General features: G+C 35.9%; 1 protein-coding gene across 2 annotated transcripts in view; it reads left to right on the top strand.

Moving 5' to 3' along the window:
• pitrm1 (pitrilysin metallopeptidase 1) overlaps positions 1 to 19662 on the top strand; it is a 34756-nt gene extending 15094 nt beyond the window's left edge. Inside the window, exons 1-27 of one of the 2 annotated variants that reach the window (XM_081373509.1) lie at positions 3996 to 4204; positions 4442 to 4538; positions 5825 to 5931; positions 6032 to 6183; positions 6263 to 6377; positions 6458 to 6554; positions 7488 to 7648; positions 7736 to 7862; positions 7957 to 8045; positions 8439 to 8567; positions 8651 to 8764; positions 8945 to 9041; positions 10573 to 10707; positions 11335 to 11473; positions 11552 to 11668; positions 11786 to 11915; positions 12616 to 12736; positions 12952 to 13028; positions 13121 to 13286; positions 13383 to 13483; positions 13945 to 14065; positions 14618 to 14668; positions 14753 to 14865; positions 15477 to 15602; positions 16964 to 17109; positions 17344 to 17446; positions 19169 to 19662. In XM_081373509.1, the coding sequence (XP_081229635.1) occupies positions 4158 to 4204; positions 4442 to 4538; positions 5825 to 5931; positions 6032 to 6183; positions 6263 to 6377; positions 6458 to 6554; positions 7488 to 7648; positions 7736 to 7862; positions 7957 to 8045; positions 8439 to 8567; positions 8651 to 8764; positions 8945 to 9041; positions 10573 to 10707; positions 11335 to 11473; positions 11552 to 11668; positions 11786 to 11915; positions 12616 to 12736; positions 12952 to 13028; positions 13121 to 13286; positions 13383 to 13483; positions 13945 to 14065; positions 14618 to 14668; positions 14753 to 14865; positions 15477 to 15602; positions 16964 to 17109; positions 17344 to 17446; positions 19169 to 19262 (3072 nt within the window). In that variant the 5' untranslated portion in view covers positions 3996 to 4157 and the 3' untranslated portion in view covers positions 19263 to 19662. Of the gene's footprint in view, positions 1 to 3995; positions 4205 to 4441; positions 4539 to 5824; positions 5932 to 6031; positions 6184 to 6262; positions 6378 to 6457; positions 6555 to 7487; positions 7649 to 7735; positions 7863 to 7956; positions 8046 to 8438; positions 8568 to 8650; positions 8765 to 8944; positions 9042 to 10572; positions 10708 to 11334; positions 11474 to 11551; positions 11669 to 11785; positions 11916 to 12615; positions 12737 to 12951; positions 13029 to 13120; positions 13287 to 13382; positions 13484 to 13944; positions 14066 to 14617; positions 14669 to 14752; positions 14866 to 15476; positions 15603 to 16963; positions 17110 to 17343; positions 17447 to 19168 lie in introns of those variants that run through there. The other variant, XM_081373508.1, reaches the window with a different exon arrangement.
• Positions 19663 to 19894: the final 232 nt, after the last annotated feature.

Here is a 19894-nt window from a genome sequence, read left to right as displayed (position 1 = left end):
TTTTGTCAGTTTTGTTTCCTGACTCATGTGGAAGGGAAGGCAGAACGTCCTCGGTTAAGTTACTTACGTAACCTCGGTTCCATGAGAGATAAGGGAACGAGTATTGCGTTGCAAACGCTATGAGAAAACTAATTTTATCGAGAAAAGAACGGCCAAAATGTAACTTAAAGCAGAAGCAGCCTGGCCAGCGGCGGAGTATGCACGATCCGCGAGTGCTGAAGACGCTCTGCACGGCTTTTTTGGGGCGACCGCTTCTTCCAGTGGCGGCAGCTTCACATATCCTTTTTCCTCAGCGCCGTCAACAGATAGAGCGTTAACTGTACGTACACACCACCGCCGACTTGAGCTGCAAAGAAGCTCTGTCAAAAAGTACAGGAAAGCTTGACGCTTGTCCGCTCTGAATAGTGAGTGCGCGCACGCGGCCGGGGCTCATTCACTCGCGCGCGCTCTCTCTCTCTCTCTCTCTCTGCTCGGAGGCAGAAGAGCGCGTGCGCGCTGACAATTTTATTATTTTGGTATGAACATTCACCCGCCACTGTGGCGGATAGCCTTTTGAGATATACTCGCCAAACGGAAAATCTACCCGCATTTGGCGCTTGGCGGGTGTTAATTTCGGACCCTGCTCAGCAGCGCTAAAAAACAAAACAAAAAAACATTCGTCCGCACCCGCTCTGACCGCAAGTCCACCGTCAGTGTAGTAGGTAGGCACTAGGCATGTTTTTTGTGTTCATTTCTATTGCATTACGATTGAAAGCAGTATCAATAATGTAAAAAACATGATGTGCAGTCAAGTTGTGTATATGCTGTGAGTGTTCTCACTGCGCGCGCTTGTTGTGATTCGAGGAGTTATGACGAGTTGTATTTTGACGACTTGATATTATTTCTTATTCAAAAGTTTAGAATGCCTAACATTCTAAAATCTTCCAGTTTTATGCGACATGTAGCCTATCGTTACTTTTGCAACGACTCTATTATTTTTCCAGTCATAGACCAGCGCTCAAGCACTGACTAGAATCCAGCGCTGATAAGAATCAGCATTCACGAGCTCAAAAATGTGTTTGGCGCTGCAACAATCCGGTGGTGCTGAGAATCCAGCACTTACAGTACTAGAATCAAAGGTATGGAAATTATTATTATTAAAAGACAATTTTGCACTTATTTCATCTATTGACTCTCACTCATTCCTGCTCGCTCAGTATAGTTTGGGGGTGGGGGGCGTTCAGGGACCTGGATATTGGATAGGGGGCGCTGGCCCAAAAAAGGTTGAGAACCACTGGTCTAAAAGAAGAAAGTCATGTACACATAGGAGTAAATCATGGGCTAATTTTCATTTTAAAGTGAACTACTTTGTGCATATTACGATTTTTAAGGGTTATGAGCTAAACAATTTAACCAACATTTTACATTTGGTTCATGCTATTTTAACAATTTGAGTTCAAAATTTCTACAATTTCCTGTACCATGATCATTAACATGACATTTGTAACCTTTCAAATATCTCTGCCCAGTGGGCCTGATGTGATGCTTTTGTTTTTATTATGAAAATGGTACTTTTTGTTTGGCTTTTATTGATGTTTTCTTTGTTAAAAGCAGATATATATATGTAGCAACAATATAGTGTAACATTTTTATTCTGTCTTTGTAAATACATTTTATACTACAACAAGAATAAATGATTTTTATAAAGCTCTGTTTTGTAGTTTCTTTATTATACAATCTGCAAAACATTACACATTAGATTCTCCTTCTTACAGACTGCTGCTCTTCACGCATTAGAGATAAAAGAGGGATCCTGTATCAGAGACACCAATAAAGATCCACAGGACTGTGGAAACGGTAAACAAAGACTCTTCTGGAACATTGTGTACTACAAAATATGATGCACTTTGTTCAATGTTACAATAAATGTTCAGTACTGCAAGTTCATGGGAGTGTTTTACAGACTTGTTGCTCTATGAACTTAAAACAGATGCTCTACAAACCCACTCTCGCACAAAAACACTGGAAAAGAAACTTTCAAATTCTGACTTAATTAGGACTTTAGTTCTGTAGTTTAATAACAATTTAGGTCTGAAAAGTAAACAAAATAAATGTTTTATAACATAAACATTCAATTTTATTAATATGTAGAAAACATTCATTCAAAACAAATCTGCAATACTTAAATTATACATGCTCTTTGTCTTCCATATATAATAGGCTATGTTCGTTGTTATAAGATGACAAGCGCAGATTCTAATTTATTTATTTGCAGAAAACGCTAAATTCAGTACAAATCTGCAGTAATTAAATAATATATGCATTACAGGTTAAATGTGCTAATCTTCCAATAGGCTCGGTAATAAAGATGTGTGTAGGATACACTCACACACGAATATAAGTAAATCTCCTTCAAATAAAGATTGTATCAATTACATCATGGCGACATTAAAAATGTGTCTTTCATTTAAACCGATTTAAAATAATAATAATAATTAAAATGAATTAAATATTTTTAAAATAGACTGCAGCAATTAACATTGTCAGAGTAAATTACTATTTAAAAAAATAAAAAAAATTAAAATCGTGATTCTCAATTTATCCAGAATCGTGTAGCTCTAGCTACAGTGGGAACAATGAATGTAGTGACTATAGAAATTTGGGAAGAAACTAAATTCTTTGTATGGAAAATTACCTCAACAACAACCATATCAGTTTAAAACTTTCAAATATTTAACCCTAATGGTTAACTCCCTATATGCCCAAAAAGATTATTTTGAAGCTCCCTCCTTTTCTAAGTAGCCTACTTGACCCCTGTGTTTTAACAGCGTGACCCCTGTTTCCGTGCTTCTACTGACATCTGCTGGTCATTTTAGGAAGTGTTAAATGGTCAACTGGTAAAAAACATTTAAAAACACGCATCATGCATTCCATCTCCTTTACCTTAAAAGTTATATAAACTGCATTTTATATCAAAATGATATGTATATTTATATATACAGTACCAGTCAAAAGTTTGGAAACGTTACTATTTTTAATGTTCTTGAAAGAAGTCTCTTATGCTCATCAAACCTGCAGTAAAAAAAAAAAAAAAAAAAAAAACAGTAATATTATGAAATATTATTACAATTTAAAATAATGGTTCTCTTTTTTAATATACTTTAAAATGTAATTTATTTTTGTGATGCAAAGCTGAATTTTCATCAGCAAGTACTCCAGTCTTTGGTGTGTTATGATCCTTCAGAAATCATTCTAATATGCTGATTTATGATCAATGTTGGAAACAGTTGTGCTGCTTAATTTTTTATTTTTTATAACCTGAGATACTTTTTTCAGGATTATTTGATGAATAAAAAGTTAAAAAGAACTGTATTTATTTAGAATAGAAATCTTTTGTAACAATATACACTACCGTTCAAAAGTTTGGGAACAATAACTATTTTTTTTAAAGAAATTAGTACTTTAATTCAACAAGGATGCGTTACATTGATAAAAGGTGATGGTAACGATTTATATTGTTAGAAATGTTTTTATTTTGAATAAATGCTGTTTTTATGAATAAATCCTGTTAACGTTTTACTCACCAATGAATCCTGAAAAAAGTATTCCAAAAAAATATATTAAACAGCACAACTGTTTCCATCATTGATAATAACTGAGTATCAAATCATCATATTAAAATGATTTCTGAAGGATCATAAGACACCAAAGACTGGAGCACTTGCTGATGAAAATTCAGCTTTGCATCACAAAAAATAAATTACATTTTAAAATATATTAAAAAAGAGAACCATCATTTAAAATTGTAATAATATTTCATAATATTACCTTTTTCTTTTTTTTTTAACTGCAGGCTTGATGAGCATAAGAGACTTCTTTCAAAAACATTAAAAATAGTAACGTTTCCAAACTTTTGACTGGTACTGTATTTATATATATATATTTATTATTATTGCCCATACTTTTATTTTGTAGCAGCAGTGGCTCTTCGTGTTGCAGCCGGTAAAGGTCGCGTCTAGTGCGCATGCGCTGTGTACAGCATGCCATGGGACATGGAAGGACAGAGCTTTAATCGTAACGGAAACATTAATCTAGGAACTCACATATAATGCGTTTTGACTTTTAACTTAACTCATAATCACAGTAGTTATTAGAGACAGTGGATTTAAGCTTCTAAAATGTTTCGTAAAAGTAAGACAATCATTACGAGACTTAAAAATTTGAGGTGAGTAAATGCTACACGTCTCGGTTGAATTAACGTTGAACTTCTGTCCTTCGGTTTCAGACATCCGCGTGATCTGGTTTAGGCCGTTATTCATATTTTAATTGTCATTAATTTATCATGTCAGGTCATTGTTATTAACTGTCATCATGTTTATAGGTATAACTTTGACGTGTATGATGTAAGCCGCTGAGAAAAGCTCAGTCATGCTGATTAGTCTGATGCATGAGTGGTTTGTAGTTTGCAGGGTTCATGGAGGACCAGAGGCAGCTCTGCTGTGGACAGAGCACTGCAGTACACAGTGGGACAGAAGATCCACGGATTCACTGTTCAAGAGGTAAAAAAGAGAGTCAACAAATCATGAAAATACATGTGCTTGTATTGTTTCTGTTTCATCACATACAGTGAAGCAGGGGCTCTTAAACCTTCTCATTCTGACAGCTTCTAAAAACTAAGATAGGATTCAACCAAGATCCATTGCATTGTGGACATTAAAACTACAATCGCTGTAATGCACAACTCTGGTGCTTTGCTGTAGTTTAGTAAAGCCTCACATATGATATAATAGTCAGAAAAATCTTCTTCTTTTTACAGAACCATTTAGACATAATATGAAAGAGACATTTTAAAATGTGTTGTTTATATGGCCAGAAAAGTTAGATGAAATTCTGATAGCTTGTAATGTAAATCAGTGAAATTCTTAATACAGTGTAGCTGCTGACTACTTACATATAATGCATATAAATATTAGTTGTCATTTCAGTTCAAATAATTCAAATAATCAGTAATATATAGAAGTGATATCTATAGAGATGCATGGATGATAGATCCGTGACCTCATACACTACCTTCAAAAGTTTGGGGTCAGTACTTTTTTTTTACGGTATTCATTAAAGATGCATTAAATGAATCAAAAGTGACAGTAAAGTAATTTTATATTGTTACAAAGGATTTCTATTTCAAATAAATACTGTAATGTAAATCAATGAGATTCTTAATACAGTGTAGCTGCTGAATACTTACATATAATGCATATAAGTATTAGTTGTCATATCAGTTCAAATGATCAGTTTCAATATTGCCTTAGTAAGATGATATTTAAATGCTGTGTAGTATTAAAACGTAATGCAATTCAATACATTGATGATTGAAAGATGTACACAAAAAAAGCTTGATGGATTGTACTTGATGCATATTAACATTATTTTTCTAAAAAATTATGTTTGGATAATCAAGCAAATCTAAGTTGCTTCAGTCCAGTAAGTGTTCACCTTGGCAATATTACTAACAATATAAAAGTTAATATTATGTTTATTTTATAAAACTCATTATAAATGTCACTGTGTCCCACAACCTGAAGGTGGATGTTTTATGAACTATCAATAATATGCCAGAAGAAGGCATGTAGTAGATTATGGACAAGAGGTTAGTCAGTGAAGTTTTAATCATGCTGATAATTTAGAGGCCTTAGATTTTATAGGATTATCTTTTTTATTAGCTATTATGCTACAACTGTCAAACTGAGAGGAATTTGTGATCGTCCTCCTGACTGTCACAGCATTGATGGACTTTTTGTATGGGTGTCAGGGTGACCTTGTGCTAACATCGATTGTGTTTTTTTAGGTTACTGCTGTGCCGGATTTGTTTCTGACGGCCGTTAAACTCTCCCATGATGCAACAGATGCTCAGTATCTTCACGCAGCCCGAGACGATTCCAACAACCTCTTCAGGTACAGTCTGTCTGCGTCTGATGGAGACTGAAATGCTTTGAAATCATTTGAACCCCATTAAATGCCCAGATGATGTTCCTCTGCTTGTGTGTTATTGTAGTGTGCAGTTTCGCACCACACCGATGGACAGCACCGGTGTTCCTCACATCCTGGAGCACACGGTTCTGTGTGGCTCTCAGCGCTTCCCCTGTAGAGACCCCTTCTTTAAGATGCTCAATCGCTCTCTCTCCACCTTTATGAACGCCTTCACAGGTACTTCCCGATGCGTGTTTGTGTTTAAGAGAATGTATGTGTGTGATTTGTCTCTGATTCTCTCAGTCTCTCTCCCCAGCGAGTGATTACACAATGTATCCGTTCTCAACTCAGAATGCCAAAGACTTCCAGAATCTTCTGTCGGTCTATCTGGATGCTGTTTTTTTCCCTTGTCTCAGAGAACTGGACTTCTGGTAAAGGCCTTAACCCAGATAATGTAATTAATGGCACATCAATTGGTTTTGAAAGGGATTTTATGTTTGTTTGTTTTCAGGCAGGAGGGCTGGAGGCTGGAGCACGAGACCCCCACAGACCCCACGAGTCGTGTGGTGTTCAAGGGTGTGGTGTTCAACGAGATGAAGGGAGTGTTTGTAAGAAATCTCCTCCGTGCTCTTCTGATTTAAAAATATATATATATATCAGTAATATCTATAGAGATGCATGGATGATAGATCCGTGGCCTCATACACTACCTTTCAAAAGTTTGGGGTCAGTATTTTTATTTTTTTGTTTTTTTTATGGTATTCATTACAGATGCATTAAATGAATCAAAAGTGACAATAAAGTAATTTTATATTGTTACAAAGGATTTCTATTTTCAATAAATACTGTTCTTTTGAACTTTCTTTTCATCAGAAAAAAAAAAAAAAAAACATGGTTTTCACAAAAATTTGAAGCAGCACAACTTTTTCCAACAATGATAATAATAAGAAATGTTTCTTGAGCAGCAAATCAGCTTATTAGAATGATTTCTGAAGGAAATGTGACACTGAAGACTGTAGTAATGATGCTGAAAATTCAGCTTTGCATAAGGAATAAATTATTTGTTTTTTAAATATATTAAATTGAAAATAGTTTTTTTAATTGTAATAATGTTTCACAATATTGCTGTTTTTACTGTATTTTTGATTGAATAAATGTAGCTTGAGCATAAAATGAACATAAGAGACTTCAAAAACAGAAATAAATGTACCAACCCCAAACTTTTGAATGGTAGTGTAGGTAGCGGCCAAAGTTATATTTTCCTTAAAGGGATGGCTCACCTAAAAACGAAAATTGATTAGATTTGTAAATGATAAATATCTGCTTAAGCCAGTAGATGTCATCATTGCATCCTATGCATAATAAGCTTCATAATGCACACGTCCATATACTGAATATATCTGCCCATAATTACAAATAGCATAAGAGATAAAATGTTACTGCTGGATGTCACATTTACATTCATTTGAGTTTTGTATGATGTTATGATTATTATAGACTAACAAATGTTTCTGTTACTCTTGTATATGTTGGATGTGTAGTCAGATAATGAGCGTCTGTACGCTCAGCACCTGCAGAATAAACTCCTGCCGGATCACACATACTCTGTTGTGTCCGGAGGGGAACCGCTGGCCATCCCTGACCTGACCTGGGAACAGCTCAGACACTTCCACGCCACACACTACCACCCCAGCAATGCACGGTACACACATTAAACACTAGGACTCACTAAATGAATGTGTGCAAAAAGCAGACAATACTCATTGTCTGTTCTGTGTGTTTATTGCAGGTTCTTCACATACGGGGACCTACCGTTGGAGCAGCACCTACAGCAGATAGAGGAAGAGGCTCTGTCTAAATTTGAGAAAACAGAACCCAACACTGCAGTTCCTCCCCAAATGCTCTGGGACAAACCTGTGCGTTACATAATACACATGAGAATGACCTGTAAAATGAACTCATTCAATTCAAGTTTGTGAGGTTTGTTGATTGTTCAATGTTTTTGCTCAGAGAGCGGATCATGTGACTTGCAGGCCTGACGCCCTGGTTCCTGACCCCATGAAACAAAACACACTCTGCATGAGCTATCTGCTGGGAGAGTGAGTGCACAAATATTCAGTTTCTTTTTCTTTTCATTTCTAGTGTTGTCACAATGAAAAATGAGTAATAAAATGAAAAACAAAGAATCACAATAAAGGTAAAATAACAAGTGTCAGGTCTATTGAAATTAGACAGCAAGACTTAATGTCCTGTCCATTGCCATGGTTATCACAACGTCAAACATCGTAATTTCAGATTCAATCCTGCATTTTAAAATGGTCAACACTCCCAAAACTTTGCAGTTTGTACTTAGCAGTATGAAAAATAAACTTTTATTCAAATTATGAATGGGTATTGAAAGCGAGCAGTTCTGGGACTTCTGACAACACTAGTCATTTAATTTTTTAAACTTGTAGTTTACCTCTCTATCCTCATGTCTACGTGTGTTCCAGCATCACAGACACGTTTGAGGCGTTCACTCTGAGCCTCCTCTCTTCTCTGATGATCTCTGGTCCAAACTCCCCCTTCTACAAAGCCCTGATCGAGCCCAATATCGGTTCAGACTTCTCCTCTTCAGTGGGGTACGTTGTTTGACAAGACTTCAAAATCACTTCCTCTCTCTGATGAGTGATAGTGGAGCTTTATAAACGTGTGATTCGTGCAGGTTTGACGGCAGCACTAGACAAGCGTCTTTCACCATCGGTCTTCAAGGCATAGCGGAGGCCGACGCTGAGGCGGTCAAACACATCATTGCCAAAACCATCGATGACATCATTGCGTGAGTATAGATTGGATGACTTTTGATTGCCTTACTACAATAAAGAGTTTTAAATGAAATCAAGCTTTTGCTGAGCCTTCACTCAGTTTTGACTTTGAGAGAATCTGAATTTGCTTGTGATGTTCACTTTGGAGAAAAGCACCTGCTAAATGAATAAATGTAATTATATTGCTGTTTCAGAACTGGTTTTGAAGAGGAGCAGATTGAAGCTCTGCTGCATAAAATTGAGATTCAGATGAAACATCAGTCCACCAGCTTCGGCCTAGCTCTCACTTCAGTGAGTAAACTCACTCTCTCACTCACACACACACACACACACACACACACACACACACACACACACACACACACACACACACACACACACACACACACACACGTGTACATATATATTTTTTGTGCTCCTTTTATTGAATGTTATTGAAAAGGACAATAATATTTTCTGCTTAAGCGACATTTGTTAACATGTCAAAACACAAAATGACTCTGACAACTGCTGTTGTTCTTAAAGGGACAGTTCACCAAAAAAAAAAAATTCTGTCATCAGTTACTCTTGTTCATGTCGTTCAAAACCCATAAGACTTTGGTTAATCTTTGAAACACAAATTAAGATAGGAAGAGTAAATTATGACAATTTTCATTTTTGGGAGAACTATCTTGTTGCCTAAGCAGCTAACTGAAATAAGTTTAAACATTCACTAGACTTAAGAGATATAACCAGTTTAGATGGAAAGTATCTCAAGCTGACTAGCTGAAGACGTTACGGTTGCTCTACCCATTAATAGACACGGTACTTCCTTGCACAAAGACAATGCTACAACAACTATAATGAAATGACACTTCACAATAGACAATGCTTTAGAACTCTGTTAGAGAACTACATATGACAATTTATAAAAACACATGTTGGATGAAGGATGGATGGTGGATTGACTCATTATTTAAATTTGGTTAATTTTATACAAAAAAGTTGCATAGTGTACATTTACCTTTAGTAGTGATGTAGTACTCGAGTCCGGTCTCGAGACCGATTTCTGCTTTCTCTGACTCGACTCGGACTTGTTCCTTCAAAGACTCGGTCTTGACTCGGACTCGACCCTTCAAAGACTCGGTCTTGACTCGGACTCGGCATAGGCGGTCACGTCCCCGTCACTAGTCCACTAGAATACATACCGCTAGAAAATTTTCATTTGCTCTGCATGTCCTAACTATGATTAAAAAAGTCAGGGTGGGCTTAACATGTTGATGACAGAGCAGCACTGTTGAAGCAGTTTAGAAAAATAGGCAGAAGATGATGCATGTGGTAGGGATTTTTTTTAATGATAGTAAAAACATAGTCCATATTAAGACATTAAGACTGCTCCTCTAAACAATTCTCAATCTAGCTTAGTCTGTAGGCCTAACTGTTGATTATTAACTGGGGTGATATTAAATCATGAATATGAAAACTGACATGTTTTTATGGTCTTGGTCTCGACTCCTAAAGACTCGGTCTCGACTCGGACTCGCTTCCTCAAAGACTCGGCCTTGACTCGGACTCGACTGAATTTGAAAACCAACGGACTCGGTCTCGACTCGGACTCGACCCTTCAAAGACTCGGTCTTGACTCGGACTCGGCATAGGCGGTCTCGTCCCCATCACTAACCTTTAGATTGATTTTTTTTTTTTTTTTTAGAAAATTGTGATAAATTAATGAATGTTTACTAGTATGAATCTTTTTTTTTTTTAGGAGATTTTACTATATTTTTCTATTTGAGGGCAACTTTCAAAAACTTGCATGGCAAAACCCCCTGTCTCTGTCTGTCAGTATATTGCATCCTGCTGGAATCATGATGGCGATCCGGTGCAGCTGTTGAAGATCAGTGAGAGTGTGTCCAGATTCCGGCAGTGTTTGAAGGAGAACCCTCGCTACCTTCAGGACAAAGTCCAGCACTACTTTAAGGTAATATTCTTTCTTTCAGTCAGTCAGTCAGACTGGTTATTCTGCTCCATTGATGATGCAGTGAATGTTGCTTTGTGCATCACGTGCCATGCCTAATGCTAATAGTGTGCTTAAGCAACAGTGATGTTTTTGTTAATCAAAACTAAAATGAAATTAAAACAGCTGTATCAAGATTAAATGCTAACATAATTGGTATAACTGAAACCAAACTAAAATTCATTTTCATTACTCTAAAACTAACTTAAAATGAAAAAAAAATATTTTAGCTTTTGAATGCAGAATTTTACTACTTTAAAACTGCATTTATTAAGCATGACAGAATGTGCTAGATAGCAATAACAAGAGGTATTCTAGAGAAATTTAAGCTTGTTTAAATGATATCAATTAACAAATGAACTTCGGCAGCCCTACAATGTTAAAAATCTAAAATAACTTAATATATTGAAACCATAAAACTATAATACTATAGGACAAATAGAAAATACAAATACAACTAAAACTAAATGTAAAATTATTATGGTCATAATAGAAAAACATGATTGATTGTTTCCATGATTGCAGTTTTTTTCATGCATGTTTGTTGCATTAATTTGCTTAAAATGTGTCCGGTTTTTTTGTGTGTTTCAGAATAACACTCATCAATTGACCCTTTCCATGAGTCCTGATGAGAGATTCTTGGAGAAACAGGCTGAAGCTGAGGAACAGAAGCTACAGCAGAAGATACAGATCCTCAGCGACGCAGACCGTAAAGACATCTATGAGAAAGGTACGCTCGCGAGACCAGGAAGGACGATAATTATTAGTCTCCTTCTGTTGCAGAGATTAATCCATGTTGTTGTTTCAGGTTTGCAGCTGTTAGCTGCTCAGAGCACAACTCAAGACGCTTCCTGTCTACCTGCATTAAAGGTGTCCGACATTGAGCCCATCATTCCCTACACATCTGTACAGCTGGAGAGCGCTGGTAAAATGCACATGCATACATGTAACAAGCACATTCAAAGTTGAAATTATAGATGCAAAAGCCACTTACTGTATTCACTACATTTATCTCTAACACTATCTCTTTCTGTGTCTGTAGGTGGTGTACCTGTTCAGTACTGTGAGCAGCCCACCAATGGTATGGTTTATTTCAGAGCCATGTGCAACTTCAACTCCCTCCCTGAAGACCTCAAGATCTACGTTCCTCTGTTCTGCAGCGTCATTACCAAGTATGAAACCCTTTGTGCTGCTTCATCACTGATACATACTGTAATATGGAGTGTACAGTATCCAACATTCAATCAGACCAGTCTGTGTGAAAATATGCTATATATAAATATAAAAAGTTTGGGGTCAGTTATATATATATATATATATATATATATATATATATATATATATATATATATATATATTATATATTTATATATTTATTTATTTATTTATTTATTTATTTATTTATTTAGAAAGAAGTCTCTTATGCACACCAAGGCTGTATTTATTTAATGTAATGCAATAACAACAGTAATATTGTGAAATATTATTACAATTTAAAGTAACTGTTTTCTGTTTGAAATATACTTTAATAGTCTTCAGTGTCACGTGATCCTTCAGAAATCATTATAATATGCTGATTTGCTGCTAAAAAAAAACATTTCTTATTATTATCAGTTGAAAATTGTGTGATACATTTTTTTTTCAGGATTTTTTTATGAATAGAATGTTCAAAAGAACAGCATTTATTTGGAATAGAAATCTTTTGTAACATTAGACATGTCTTAATTGACACTTTTGATCAGTTCCTGTGCATCCTTGCACAATAAAATGATTAATTTCTTTAAAAAAAGAACAACAACAAATCTTGCTGACCCCCAACTACTTGGTCGGTAGTGTAAGTAAATAACTAATGTATTGATGATGTAATCTCAGGTTAGGCAGTGTGGAGATGAATTATCGTCAGCAGGCCCAGCGTATTGAGCTGAAGACCGGAGGCATGTCTGTATCTCCACAGATCATTCCAGACACTGATGATCTTGATCTGTACGAGCAGGTATCACTCTTTCTTCCTCATCTATCATGTGTGAATTTTATATAAATATGATGCTCTTTTGTTTGCAAGTACACTGAGGTAGAGCTAAAAGCTCAGAACTGGTAACCAGAAGGTTTGAAACCACATTTTTCTGGATATTTTTTTTTTGCTGATATTTGAACTTGCGTTGGAGTGAGTGTGCAATCAGTGCTCATGTCTTTATTTGTGTTTTTTAGGGTATTATCCTGTCGTCTTCCTGTCTGGAACGGAATCTACCGGACATGTTTCAGCTGTGGAGTGACATATTTAACTGGTTAGTCATGTTTATAGAGACAGAAAAATCAATCTTTAAATCTCTGTGCAAGTATACTTATTTTAAACTGAATTTGCCCTGCACATGTCCAGCCCTCGTTTTGAAGATGAGGAGCGTCTGCGTGTGCTGGTCATGATGTCGGCTCAAGAGCTGTCCAATGGCATCTCGTACTCTGGTCACATGTACGCGATGACACGGGCGGCTCGATCCCTCACGCCCACAGCAGACCTGCAGGAGACCTTCAGTGGGATGGACCAGGTGAGTGATGATGAGACACCCTAATGTTGTTCTCCAGCCTTTGAGGGATTCAAGAAGAATTAATTGTTTCATAAATATATGATGTTTTCATTTTAGGTTAAGTTTATGAAAAGAATCGCTGAGATGACTGATCTGACTTCAGTTTTGAGGAAACTTCCCCGGATAAAGAGACACCTTTTTAACCCTGAGAACATGAGGTAAACATCAACCACAGTACTTGACAATATATGTAGTATTAAGCTAATGCAATAAGCCATTTTGTATAACAGTGATTTTACCAATTTAGGGGGTATATTAGGGTATTTACTGTGGTAAAATCATGCATGGCCTCAAAAGGCTGATTACTTTATTAAAGCAGTGCCAGAAGCAATATGACTAAAGATGCGTTATGAAATATTGAACACTTATTATTAATAATAACCACATTCATAATTTCTTCTGTGAAATGGTGTAGTTATTTACAGGGTGCAATTTATAAATAAAAACAGGGGGTTTAAACAAGAAAGTCGTCATTAAAATGAATTTAGAAATACAGTGTACTGTATTCATATAAAATGAACAGTAAAAATACAATTAAATTGTTTACTATACATTTATTTATACAATTGACTGATTTACAAATGTGAATTTATATGTGATTATAATGTCATCATTTCAGGTGTGCCGTGAACGCCACGCCCCAGAAAATATCTGATGCAGGTGTGGAAGTGGAGAGGTTTATAGGGAATATAGCAGCCAACAGGAAGGAGCGCAAACCTGTCAGACCAACCATTGTGGAGGTGAGAAGCACAGGTTTTCACAATTAAATAAGCTTTATATTCCTGTAGCTCAAATGGTGGAGTATGGCACTAGCAATGGTCATGGGTTCAAATCCCAGGAAGTTCATGAACTCATAAAAAATGTGCTTTAAATGTAAGTCACTTAAGGTAAAAGCGTCTGCCATATGCATAGATGTAAATGTAATATAGTAGAGTGTAGCGCTAGCAACATCAAGGTTGTGGGTTCAATTCCCAGGGAATATGTGAACTTATAAATGTTCAAAAATGTAAAAATTATATATTTTTCTATATCAGCTTTATAGAGAATAGTGCTTTAAACACCCAGTGAACGAGTTAAAGGTGAAGGGTTTTAGCGATCCTTGAAATCTTGTACATTGCAAAGACAGAGGGATGAGCATTTTAATAAATAAGAGGAGTTTTTTCCCCACAAAACTGGATCAAAAAAGGATTTGACTCAAAAGAACAATTCATTCACGAATCTGATATAATGAATTTGTTGTGTTTAGATGAAGAGTAAATCTGTTTTGATTGGTTTTATTTATCCTCTCATAGAGAGCATTGGACCCTACTGCTGGATCAGCTGTGAGTCGTAAACTCATCTCAGTAAGTGCATTTGTACAACATTACAGCAACATTCATACGTCATTCATTGGTTGCATTCTCACTGATCTCCCTTCATCCTATCAGGAGCCTCATTTTAAACCCTGTCAGATGAAGACGTACTTCCAGCTCCCGTTTACTGTGAACTTTGTCAGTGAGTGTGTGCGCACGGTCCCGTTCACACACGCCGATTACGCCAGGTACAACAAACACACTCGTGCACTTCTGTAAAAAGATGGTCATTGTGTTCACTCAGGACTGCACAATTTTGGGGGAAAATCTCATCTCAAATTTTTTTTTTGCCTGATAAAATTTTCAATTTTTAAAATTCACTTTTTAAAAAAAAAAATGCTCCAGGTTTGGTAGGGCCAAAAATGTTGTGCTTTTAAATAGCAATATGAATTTAATAATAATAATTGCTATATTATATTTTTAATAATAGTGATTATTCTTATGATTTTTATTATTAATACAAATATTAAACAATATAAATAATACTAATATTATTTATCACTGTAAAATGAAATATTATTATTATTTTTATTATTATTTAAAAAAATTTAAATGACAGTATTAGTATTTATTACTGTCTACATTTGTTCATTTTCAAATGATAATCCATCAAGCTTTTATTTTGGAAAAAAAACAGCCATTCATAAGTGCTTCTCATTACAAGTGTACGCAGTGTATATATAGATTTAATTAAATTGCAGCATTTGTGATTTTATAATTAGACTGTCAAATCGCTATTACAGTTTTATTTTGATTGATCATGCACTCATTTACAGTTTGCTATTTGTCTGTCTCCCAGTCTGTGTATTTTAGGAAGGATGATGACTGCTAAGTTCCTCCATGGAGAGATCAGAGAAAAGGGCGGGGCTTATGGAGGCGGGGCCAGAATGGGAGGAGGCGGCCTGTTCTCATTTTATTCCTATAGGTGTGTATGATGCATTTCATTAGATCTGACACAATGCTCTGTTTAGTGTGTATGCTTTAAATTAGTGCTGTAGCGGTGCGTCGATGACGTCGACGCTTCGATGTCAAAATGACGTCGACGTCATGTTTTTTGCATCGAGGCTTCTTTATTTTTTTTTTATTTTTTTTGCACCATTCCCAGAGGTACAGCTCGCCACACACACACCACCCGCTGTGTTATTGTCATGTTTTCTCCCTTTCTTTCCAAACCGCGACAAACACCAGTCTCCTTTCTATGCAGAATGCGATAAATCCGTTCAACCAATCACAGCGCACCATTCCACGCATTGTAAACAGTAACGGCGGCGCTTTGAACACACCCGGCATCCTAGTTTTCCTTATCTACTTTGTACTTTTTGATCAACAAACAAGCAAAAAAATTAATACATTTGACGGCATTGATGAATCTCTGGTGGATTCTGCCGTAGGGAAGAAACGTACGCCATCGAAATCTAATCATTTACATGAGGAGATTAAGAAGATGAGGCACGCGGGAGGAAGAGAAATGCCGACTGTTGCTTGTTCTCACATGACAGCGTAAAACTTCTGTCGAATGCTGACACGTTAACCCCAGGGTATCTTTTAAAAAAACTTTCAATTCTTGTAGCCTACTCAGTCAACGAAAACAGAGCAGGACCAAGCCATTTTACAGCTGATCGCCGTCAAAAAAGTTCAGAAGGTATTTCTTAGTGGATTAATTGCATTTTGAAAAAAAAAAGTGTCATGAAAAAATAATCCGTTTTTATAATAAATCTTTGAAAATCTAAATCTGGATTCGAATTATTTATGTTATTATAACCTAAAGATGCTATGTGAAAGTTTGAAACAAAAAATAGTGGTTTTCATCTTGCCACTTTGGTAAAGAAAACTAATTTTTTACTCAAATTAATCAAAATGGATTTATCACGTTTAAACATTGTAGCTGACAAAGTGTTTATGTCAGAATGTTTATTTTTAAACCACAACCTTGAACCTTCTAAGTGCTTCTTTTACCGATATATTTAACGATATCTTTTGCATTTCTCATCCAAACGTCAAACTTGGCACTGCACTTACTCGTGCCCAGACAGCTGTCGAGTTTGAAATCCATCGGACTAACGTTATGACAGAGATATGCGAATAACAGACAGGATAATTAATTCCAATTAGTCGTTAGATTAGCCGACTAATCGATAAAATAATCGCCCGACTAATCATTTAATTAATAATCGTTTACCCCAGCCCTACTTTAAATATACTGGTGTGTGTGTATCTATATATATGTGTGTGTGTGTGCCAAGTTGATTCATGGTTTATTATCTGGTTGTCATGGCAATCTCTCAGAGATCCAAACTCCACCCAGACGTTGTCGGCTTTCCGTGGCGGAGTAGAGTGGGCACGAGAGGGAAGGTTTACCCAGCAGGATATCGACGAGGCTAAGCTCTCAGTTTTCTCTGCCGTTGATGCACCTGTTGCCCCCTCGGATAAGGGTCAGTCGTTTAGAGCACATCCTGAATGATCTGACGAGTGTATTTTGATACTGAATGATGTTTAGTCTCTTTCTGTGTAATTTTGCTGTAGTTGGATTTAATTTGCATTCTTGAATCTGCAGATATTTTGTGTGAATGTTCAGATGTGTAGGAATGTTTTTGTGTTTGCTGTTTGAGTTTGTGTTTTTGGATATTTGTTTTCTGGTTCACAAGGACCTTGTATTTGTGCTGCAGGTTTGGGACGTTTTTTAAACGGCATTACTGATGAAATGAAGCAAAGATACAGAGAGAGACTGTTCGCTGTGACCGACAAAAATCTAATTGACGTTGCTGGCAGGTAATGAGACATTAAAGTGATGTCAGGGGGGATGTTTGTTTTTATGACCCATCAAAATACGTGGAATATATATATGTATGTATGTATGTATATATATATATATATATATATATATATATATATATATATATATATATATATATATATATATATATATATATATATATATATATATAGTGCTGGGCGGTTTGACCAAAAATCAACATCACGGTTTTTTTCTAAATTATACCGGTTTCACGGTTTTTACCGGGGTTTTTTTTGTGTGTTTTTTTTTTCTCAAGCATGATGGGTGTTTACCACATTTTCTACTGAGTGAGAGAGGAAATAGTGCAGTAGATTTACTTATAATGCCCTATTTTATTGTCATGAGTGAATATTATAGAAAAAATCCACACTAATATTAATAATACAGGTTTGCAAGGCTGTTTACAAAGAGGTGCCAGCAGGACGCGCTTTAGGAGCGGCAGAAACAGTGGTTTCCCCGGTAACGGCTGTACACAAAGCAGCAACGCTCATAAACACTGCTTTATCAGGAAAGATAAAGAAAGATTCAATCGTAATAACAAAGAAACTTTTCTTAAGACCGTCAGTTCACTTCAGATACGTTAATACAGTATAAAAACACGCGCGCCGCAAGAAAAAAAGACTCTCACCCCCACACGTCTCGTGCCCATTCTAGTCAATGCTTGTGTTTCAGATCGAAGCTTCCCAGAAGCGGCTCTCCGCGCCGCTTCGCTAAATATAGGCGCCTGGTCTATTTTGACGCACCGCGTGGAGGACGGAATAAAACCTTGTCGCAGCTGTAATGCGCCGCAGACGTGTGTTGTAAATGAGGGGTGAGACTGTGTCGCGCAGCGCCGCGTTCCGATTAAAGCGACATACACCGGTTTTGCGGTATATTAAAAATTCATATCGTAACAAAAATAAACACCGGTATTCGGTATGAACCGGTAAACCGCCCAGCACTATATATATATATATATATATATATATATATATATATATATATATATATATATATAATAATTATTATTATTATTATTATTATTATTTTTATTTTTTTTTACATTTAAAATACAAGGGAAAAACACTAAACTTTGCTAATTTGAAATAATAAATTAAATTAATAAAAATAATATTTATGCTTGAGTGCTGGTGTGATATTTCTATTTGTATAATATCATATAGGGCTGTTTTCGACTAAGGATTTTCATAGTCGAATCTGATTCGTTAGATTTTGCCATAGTCGAACCTTTTTTTTTTTTTGATAGCAGCTAGATTTTTTCCATTTCAAACAAAAGAGCTAAAAAACACATATATATCACACATATATCATAACATTTCATAAACATGAGGAGCAATATGAGAGCGAAATTTGGTGATGGTTGTTTAGGTACATTAAACCACGTAAAGCTTTTTCACGCCCATGAGAACCGCGTGGAGTCAACTCACAGCCGCTCCGCTGCCCTGCTGAAAATGTGAAGCAGAAACGCTTAATATCAGATACCGTCCATAATAATTGGACTCTGGGTTCGATTTTTTGACCATTTTCAGTGGTTGAGGAGCAATATGAGAGGGAAATTTGGTAATCGTTGTTTAGGTACATTAAACAACGTAAAGCTTTTTAACGCACATGAGAACCGTGTGGAGTCAACTCACAGCCGCTCCGCAGCCCTGCTGAAAATTTACCTATTTTTAACACATTTTTATTTATTTTTACAGGTATCTAGGTATCGGCCAGCAGACATGTGGAGTGGCTATTTTAGGCCCGGAAAATGAAAGCATCAGAAAAGACCCATCCTGGCTGGTCAAATAGACATTTTTTCCTCTGTTCTTATTATTAGGATTGTGAAAGACACGCACACACTCCTGGATCACGCACAAATCGACAGTGTTTTCCTCATTACAGGAGTTATTTTGATGAACTGAAGTGCTCCTAAACAGTCAAGTGCTGAAGGTACCTGAATTAATGTACCACTTATTATTCCAGCAAAACTAGTTTTGTTTACACTGCACATTGCTTGTTTATGGTGGACGTCATGTTTTATGACTCATATGATAAAAGTGTAGTTTGAGTCTGAGACATAAAATAGAAAAAGAATATTTATGAGATGTATAGAATTATAATAAATGTGACCATGTTTAACTAGAATGGAAAACTTTTTCTATTAAAAAAAAGTTTAAAAAATTTGAATCCTTTTTTTTTTTTATACTAAATCCTTATCCATTTTTTCATCGTAATAGTACAAAACTTGGTAAAGGTTTTGGCACATGCTATGTGAACGCACAAAAAAATCATGGACATGATTTTTAAAGGTTAAATGGTTAAAAGGAGAAAATTGGAATAAAACATATTTTTGAAAATATAGATATTTCGTATCAAATTTAAAAATAAGTATTTTTATGCATTTTCCATAATAGACTTAAACTTAAACAACTTTTTTGTTT

Source organism: Scardinius erythrophthalmus, assembly GCF_964197995.2.
Source record: "Scardinius erythrophthalmus genome assembly, chromosome: 9".
NCBI lineage: Eukaryota > Metazoa > Chordata > Actinopteri > Cypriniformes > Leuciscidae > Scardinius > Scardinius erythrophthalmus.
This window is presented reverse-complemented; position numbering and strand designations above follow the sequence as displayed.